Source organism: Ricinus communis, chromosome 8 (genome assembly GCF_019578655.1).
Source record: "Ricinus communis isolate WT05 ecotype wild-type chromosome 8, ASM1957865v1, whole genome shotgun sequence".
NCBI lineage: Eukaryota > Viridiplantae > Streptophyta > Magnoliopsida > Malpighiales > Euphorbiaceae > Ricinus > Ricinus communis.
In genome coordinates this window covers 9423777-9432113 of record NC_063263.1, presented here as the reverse complement: position 1 = coordinate 9432113, position 8337 = coordinate 9423777, and the positions used below count along the sequence as shown (strand labels likewise).

The following is an 8337-nucleotide window of genomic DNA, read 5'->3' as shown; positions in this document are numbered from 1 at the left end:
CATTTTGGAAATAAAAGAAAAAACTTCATTTGTAAAGAAGAAACACCAAAATCAAGACCAAAATGACATTGGTAGACCGAGCATATCCTACAGATCAAAAAGATGAACATTGAATCATTCAAAGTGTGAATTTTCCACCCGATACCAGAACTCGGGTTGGACTCTGAAAAAAAAAAAGAACAAAAAAAAGTCTTCCTCTCTCTTTAAAAACCCATCTTTTGAAAAAACCGGATTCTAGAGACTCGATTGATAAATATAAAATTTTGCAGACCATCCAACAGAAAAAGGCTTTACAGATGAGATGTAAGTGTCCTCAAATTCCACATGCCTCCCTCATGCCAGCCCCCATAAGAGTTCAAGCTCAAATAGTCCTTATACATTAAGGAACCAGATATTTCAACTAAAAACGGCTCGGCTCGTTCTGCTGCTGAATGAAGAATTATGCGGCACTGGAGTCGGGCTTGTCAGTCTCCATTGCTTCTCCAGAAGCTGGTGGAACTTCACCACTGCCAGTTCCTGTATTCTCATTGGCACCAGCAGCAGAGTCTCCACCTTGTGGCTGCTGTTCACTTCCCTGAGGTGGAGGCGTTGCTGGTGTTTCAGGAGTTGCTGGTTTAGCTGGTTTTGGTTTTGTCATTATCGGCCTACAGGTCCTGTAAAATAAATAAATAATATACTCTTCAGCATCAAATTCAAACTAAGTAAAACAATTTCAAACAAAAACGTAAGGTAACTCATACACTCAAATAAGTTAAAGAGTATCATGCAGGCGGTTTCCTATATGCAGGACTTCTCCATATGTGATATCAATGAACATTTATAACAGCACTACCTGTCAACTATTTCTGCCTTCTTTCTCACATCAGCTGACAAGAGAACTGGACTGGCATATTTATGAAGCAAATCCTGTTGCTGCCTTTTTTCTCTTAACCAAGCTTCTGCTTCCACGCACTCATTCAGTACCTACAGCATATCAAAGTAACAGTTTCAAGAACACTAAACAAGGACAACAAGAAATGTAGCAGCATATAGATAGATCAGACAAACCATTACCTTCTGCTTTTCAGCCAAGTCAATGTGGTCAAATTTGGGGTCATTCGACATTGCTGCATCCCTATAACTCTTAACACAATAAATAAATTGCTCAATAACAGATCCCCTCTCCGTGTACTCCTTATAGCGCTCTTCAATTGGATCACCTTGCTGCAATTTGTTATGGCATTAAGCATGCAACTCATACAAACAGTTGAGAGGTGGAAGAAGAAGAAGAAAGAGTACACAAGAAATAATCATCAGCATTGAACAAATGGGAAACTCACCTTTTTAAGCTCTTCAAGCTTGGCAATGTAAACACCTTTGGTTTCATCTTCGCCATCTTCATACAACCAATCTTCAACCTCCTGCAGTTTGGCTGTGAAGTCTTCCCTCTCTGAATCAGTGACGAACTCCTGAAATTTGTCACTAAGCTGGACAAACAAAGGCATTATTTAAACATATACACCATTTGGCTCAAGACAGACGTTGATATTTCTCATTAAAAAAAAGCCAAAAATACCTTGTTCCTCATATCATAGACATAGGCTTCAACAGCATTTTTCTTGTCTTTGGTTTCTTCCATAACCCTATCTTGCAATGCCATTTCAAATTCCTTTTCCAATGCTTTCTGCACATCTGCCGGCGACATTCCACCGTAAACAAGCTCTGCCACAGGTATGTTCGTCTTCTTTACTTTCTTCTTTGGAGCCTCAACCTGAAACACAGGGAAAAAGGACCAGCATGTAATTTTGGGCATGAGGTGAAGGGTAAGGCAACAATCTCACCAGAAGTTTATGCCCATGCTGCATGAGGTATCACAATTACATATTAACTTACTTTGGTATCTGTTTCCATCTGAGCAGGCTTGTCCCCCGACTCAGGAACACCATTTTCGGCCCCAGAAGCTTCAGCAGTTTTGGCGTCTTGCATATTGACATCAGCCTCACTAGAATTGGGAGGAGCAGCATCAGTGGAAGTTTCATCAGTTTCCATCTTGGCAGCTTCCTTTGATGGTTCTTTTGAGACAGGTACTTCAACTTCCTCTTCCTCCAAAAGCTGACAAAATCATCAATGACATCAATAACAAGCTCAAATTTTTTTTTTTCAAAAGAACTCAACCAGGATTACAAAGATTTCACAAGGTTTACCGTTGCAGAGTCAACAGACACAATCCCATGCAGATTCAGGCGAGCTTTAACCTTTACTTTGGCTCGCTCACTTGTTGAAGACTGGAAAGGACCGATCTGCAAAACAGCATAATTAAATGAATTTTGCAACTTAGACTAAAAGCAGAACCACAATGACATTGTAGCTATTGAAGCAGACATCCTACCGTATATGTACTGATCCTAGCAGGGACCTGCAGTTCGCTCACATCAGCATATTGTACATCTACAGTGAAAGTCCCTGACCTGTAAAATGTCAAAGCCTTGACGCTAGGTATGGGATTTCCTTTTGGGAAGACAATAGTGCTCTGCTGATTATCTGCTGCCCCACTCTGGGCATCTGGAGCAGCACCTTTCCATGATAAAGCAATAGAAAAAGGGAAGCTCTCATTGACCTGCAAACAATACAGCAAACAGCTTGAACAAATCTATGGAAATAATAAGAGACAGAAACAATAGAACATCAGAATATATTAGAAGTACAAAATTTCTTTACAGGAAGATGCCTAATTTAAAAGACACCAGAGTAAACTTCCGCAGATTCGGATCTACTGAGGAAAGCTATTGATTTAGAAAGTCGAAAAAGAAAAAGAAGTCAAAAAAGGACAAAACAATCAGCATGAAGTAAAACCCTTTGAGATGACAGTATACTCCTATGGAACATCATGTCAAAACAGAAATAGCATAAACACAGAAGCAGAATATAGAATACAATTCGAGCAAGTTAAGAGTACAGCATTTACCTGGAATTCCCTGACTTTGAATGTGGGACTGAGAATAGCACATTGCAAGGCGCAACCTCTAGCAACACACTCACTGGCATTCATTGTACGCCTAGGCTCTTTTCCAAAGAACTCGGTCAATATCTTGATTATAGCAGGCACACGAGAACCAGAACCAACAACCTCAACCATGTGAACATTTTCAATTGTTAGCTTAGCATCTTGAAGTGCCTTCTCCAGAGGCTTCTTAACACGTTCCAAGATTGGAATACTAATCTGTTCGAATTCATCCCTCTTAATAAAGCTTCTAACATCCTTCTCTTCCATTAAGCATTCAATATTCAGAGGAGCCTCTGGGTTGGCACTAAGAACCTTCTTCAGCTTCTCACAAGCAGCCCTAAGCCTAAGACAAGCCCTAGCATTTTGGAAAACATCAATTTTATAATCATCCTTGAACTTTGCAGCAAAGTGGTGAAACAAAACCTCATCAAAATCTCTACCACCCAAAGATCGATCATAAGCATGAGCCAATATTTTGAGTTGACCTTTTTTGAATCCAGCAATGCACACTTGCATGCTTGCATGTCCAATGTCGACAAAAGCAACATTTAATTGGTCATTCTCAGGTAAATCAGTCTTGTAAATACCATATGCCAGTGCTGTAGCTGTGGTTTCGTGAAACAAACGGAGAGGATGCAGTCCTGCAATTGTGGCTGCATCCATAACAGCCCTTCTTTGAAGGTCAGTGAAATAAGCTGGAATTCCAATGCAGCAATCCACCACTGCAGCGTTCAGATTCTTCTCAGCTATGCCTTTCAAATCAGACAAAACCATTCCAAGAACTTGGGTTGGTGTAAATGTCCTCATTTCACCCAAATACCGTGCATGAATCAAAGGGAACCCATCAGGACCTTCAGTGACAGCAAACGGCAATGACTTGAGATCCTTTTGCAACTCAGGATCAGAGAATTGGCGGCCAACTAGCCGCTTAATCTGAGATATAGAGTTTTTGGGGTTCATCATAGTTGAGGCTGCCCCTGCAGTCCCAATGAACCGCTGCTTCTCACCAAAGCACACAATAGCAGGAGTTTCACGCTTAGATTCATCATTAAGTACAACATCAATCCCTCTTTGCCTTGCAACTGCAACAATGCAGCTCTCATTGCCTAAATCAAATCCAACCACGCTCATTTTCACCAAATTATTACCGATTTAATCGATAAATCGGTGTACTTCTTACAGAAGTATCAGTCACCTATATAGAAAACCACATTTACATCAGTTAGAACAATTAAATAAACCAATAACAGAAAGCTTGTTCCCCATAAATCATCTTCTAATGCATAAATTAATAATATAATCCATTGACATACATAAAACAAACTGAGCATGATAACTAGTCACTAAATCCCAGAAATCACGCCACAAATATGTAACTAAGAAAATTCATTCAGCTCCAGCAAACTGCACCAATAGTCTAAACAGACATTTTGAAAGAAAAACGTTAAAACTACCTAGACATCAATATACATGTTCAATGATCCATGAAAAATATGTGATCTGAAATACATGTAAAATAACTAGTTCACGCTGCCCAGAAGAATTGAAACCAACTTCACACTAATATACTTGAATCACCTAGTAAAAATTGATGGCAAAAAATCACAATTCAGTGCTTCATCCATATAAACGCTACTCAATCTCAAATCCTCAGAAACACTCAGCAAAATATAGAGAGATCGCTATAATTTAATAGTTATCCTCCATTTGTATTCATAAGAGAACATCAATTTAAAAAAATTCTAACAATGTCAGCATCTAACAAGCTAACAATGTTAATATCTTAGTAGTAAATCTCACCCGAAACAAATAGAACACACTGAACAAAACTGACTGAAAAAACAAGGTAAACAGATAAAACAAGAAAGAAAAAAATCACCAACAATGTGCACATATAGTCTCAAAATAAACACCAATAGTGAACAAGCAAAAGCCTACATGCACAAGCTAATTCTAATCCAAAACTTTTAAAATGTGCATAAAAACAGACCAGGATTCGTAACTTCGTAAATTTTAACCTAAACAATCAGCACTATATAATAGTAATAATAATAAAAATAATAATAATAATAATAATAATAATAAGCATATTAAAGTAAAACTAAAAATCCATATTAACCATAATATCAACAGGCTTTTGGAAGACGATCATCATCAAATCTAAGCATTAAATCATCTATTAAAAAAAAAAAAAAGAAGCACCACCTGAAAAGGAGAGAAAAAGCTGAATCTACACAAAACGGTTCAAAGATGCACAATCAGAAGTATAGATGTAAATCTAATGAAAAGAACTTATAGATCTATGGAATAAGATAGGAAACTGAAACCTAGATTCAACTTCTGCTTAGTTATACAACAAGTATTTTGTTTGAAGATGATAATAAGGGTTTTTATTGTACCTCAGAAAACCCAAAGAAGCAGAAGAGGTGGGCTTTTGCGATTCTAGAATTCTCTTTTTCGGTTGTGGAGTGGAGGCTTTAAGAGACCGCTGGAGAGAGCTTAACCTTTTTATTGCGAAACTCTCTATATACGACACAGACACACCCAATTCCCCTCCCTCCTCCCAGGGTATATTATATTCCTGTTGGTTAAAATATTAAAAATAAAATAAATGAAATATTTTAGTTTTTCTTTTTTAATTAAAAGAGGAGAAAAAGGAGAAGTCATCGAGTCGAGGTGGTCCTGGACGTGTCTAGACTCACTCAAGTTCTAGAAAATTCTACCAGCATATGGATTTCTGATGGAAATTTATTTGTGGGCTGGGCTTTTGGTTGGGCTTATAAGTGAAGAAAGGGTCGGGTCAAGTCACCTTTGCTCGATTCTATATGCTTTCCTTTTCCTTTATTCTATTTTCATACAACACATTTATAGGAGTGCTTAGTTATTTAGCATTCAATTTCCATAAAGAAATTACATGACAAATAATATAAAATTGAAAACTGAGAAGACGTATCAGACAGATTTCGCTGTTTGTAAAGATAAATGATATATCATATATAAGTACATGTTTACTCGTACAAATTTTATTTTACTTTAAAGACATTTTTATAGAAAATCTGTATAACTTGTAAACATGTTTACGTTATAGAAGATTTATTATTTTTTATTTAAATAATATTTTAAATAAGATGATAAACTTTAAAATAAAAAAAAATAAAAAAAATTATTTTTATTTGAAAATAAATGACTTTTTAGGTAAAGAAAAAATATAAAAATTACGTTACTTTTTTTAAATTTTTTTTAATAATTTAATTATAATTTTAAAAACGTAAAAATACTGTTTTCTACTTTTATTTTAAAAAATACTACAAGTAAATATAAAATATAATTTTTAAATTTTATTTAAAAATTTTATAAAAAATACTGGCATAGTTTATAAAAATATAGCCTAGATAGATAAACATATTATTAATATTTTATTAATTAAAAATTAATTTGATTATATAATAATTTAATTTAAATAATAACATTTACATTGCGTCTCATCTAAATCAATTAAATAATTTATTTTATTTATAAATAAATTTTTGTATTTAATATATTAAATAATAAATATGAAATTCATTTCATATTAAAAAATAAATTATAATAAAAAATTATAAAAAATAAATATAAAATATAAAATAAAATAATAAAATTAAAAGAGAGAATTCGATTTTATGGAATATATTGACTTATCAATGTAGAATTTGTTTAAGATTTTATGTATTATATTAAAATTTAGCTTAACCATAACAAGTTTTACAAATTTAATTATTTAGAATTTTAAATAATTTTTAAATTTATAATATAATTTTATAAATTTTAACTAAATATAATATAATGTAAACTAATATAAAAATTTCAACGCTTTAAAAATTTTTAGTTATAAAGTATGATTAAATTTGTTTTTAAAATAGTCTATCAATATTTTTAATAAGTATAATTTTATACAATAAATAAATTTAATATATTATTAATTTAATATTAGAAGTATAATATATATATTTATTTAATAACGAATTAAATTATCAATACTCAAAGTTAACGGGCGTGAAAAAAAAAAATAGTCATTATAAAGTATATGTATCGTGTCTTTTCTTTTTGGTGTCATTTGATTTGTATACATAATGATGGTCTTCTTTTTTAAAGGCAAAAAGTCATTGGCTTTGTTGGCACGTTGAATTATGGACCGGCTTTTTGAATTCCAAATCTCTATATTAAGTTAAGGGAGGGATAAATTAAAAAAAAAAAAAAAAAAAAAACTCATAAATTATCCAAAAGACAATGAACTGTACAATAAATTTAATTATTATTTTTACTTCACTGTAAGAATCTATACTTTTTTTTAATATTAAATTATAATCAACTTCAAACCTTTTCTAATTTTTATAAATTAAAACATTAAATAAATTACTCAATTACAATAGGATATTCATATAAAATAAAAGTTGAAATAACTTTTATATATTCAACAAGCCAAATTTAATAAAATGTAGTTTACAATTTCGTTTCATGAGTCTGATAGAGGTTTTCATGATTGTGTTTTAGATTTGCTGTCATTGTCGAGAGTAGCTAGCAATAAGCCAAAAAATTTGACAAGTCTGTATAACATAATTTATTTGCCTTTTCTCTTTTTTCTTTTTAGGCTTAATTCCCAAAAAAGAGCATAAATTATGCCTTCTTATCAAATCTAGTGCGTAATTTTTAAATTTTCAATTTCAACACCGTACTTTAGCATTGATTTCAATTTTAGCATTTAATAAAATTATTTATCAAATCTGCTGATTTGTCATGAACTCGGGCAACAACAAAAAAGAACCGAGTTGATATTCGAGTTATTGATTCGTTCTATTACTAAAATATTATTATTTAAGTATATAAATTATTTTTTATTAACTTTGAAGTTTTATTAATTTTATGTGATTAAATGACAATATTTTAATAGTAAGGGTGCTAATTTAATTTATTCTTTTACTGTTGTTTTCAAAATTCGCGCCACATCAATAAATTTTGTTAATAATTTCACTGGAGGTTAAAATCAATATCAATGTTAAAGTTTGATGCTAAAATTAAAAATTTAAACAATATATGCTATATTTAATAACAAGTGTAAAATATATGTTTTTTTTTATAATTAAGAATTTCTTATTAGAATAATACTTCAATCTTAAATAGGATTTAATTCTTAGTAAATCAATCATGAAGCAGTTTATAAACTTTATTTAACGATATGTACATATCTCGATTTTAATAAAGTATTACACTTAATAAAATATTATATATATTTTCATGAGTAATTTATCTTTTTAATTTAGCATAATAAGTTTTTGGTATTTAGCAACTCCTATTAAGAAATAATCGTAAAAATTCAA

The 8337-nt window shown here is 32.1% G+C and overlaps 1 protein-coding gene across 1 annotated transcript; it reads right to left on the bottom strand.

Annotated features, from left to right (window-relative positions):
* Nucleotides 1–2: 2 nt before the first annotated feature.
* On the bottom strand, nt 3–5613 carry LOC8277232 (heat shock 70 kDa protein 15). The gene is made up of 10 exons (XM_002528153.3): nt 5383–5613; nt 2945–4178; nt 2369–2596; nt 2184–2279; nt 1873–2091; nt 1556–1750; nt 1320–1466; nt 1054–1203; nt 833–963; nt 3–653 (listed from the first exon to the last, which is right to left on the bottom strand). Exons 2-10 carry the CDS (start codon nt 4112–4114, stop codon nt 440–442), a joined length of 2550 nt encoding a protein of 849 aa, XP_002528199.1. The 5' UTR covers nt 4115–4178; nt 5383–5613; the 3' UTR covers nt 3–439.
* Between the last annotated feature and the right edge of the window lie 2724 nt (nt 5614–8337).

What these genes read in the sequence shown, in the direction of transcription:
- LOC8277232 (XM_002528153.3), bottom strand. Translation starts at nt 4,114, where the DNA reads ATGAGCGTGGTTGGATTTGATTTAGGCAATGAGAGCTGCATTGTTGCA. An exon ending in AGCTTGAAGAGCTTAAAAAG is followed by an intron (nt 1,204 to 1,319) that starts GTGAGTTTCCCA and finishes AACAAATTGCAG; the next exon opens with CAAGGTGATCCAATTGAAGA. An exon ending in AAGGCAGAAATAGTTGACAG is followed by an intron (nt 654 to 832) that starts GTAGTGCTGTTA and finishes TTTATTTTACAG; the next exon opens with GACCTGTAGGCCGATAATGA.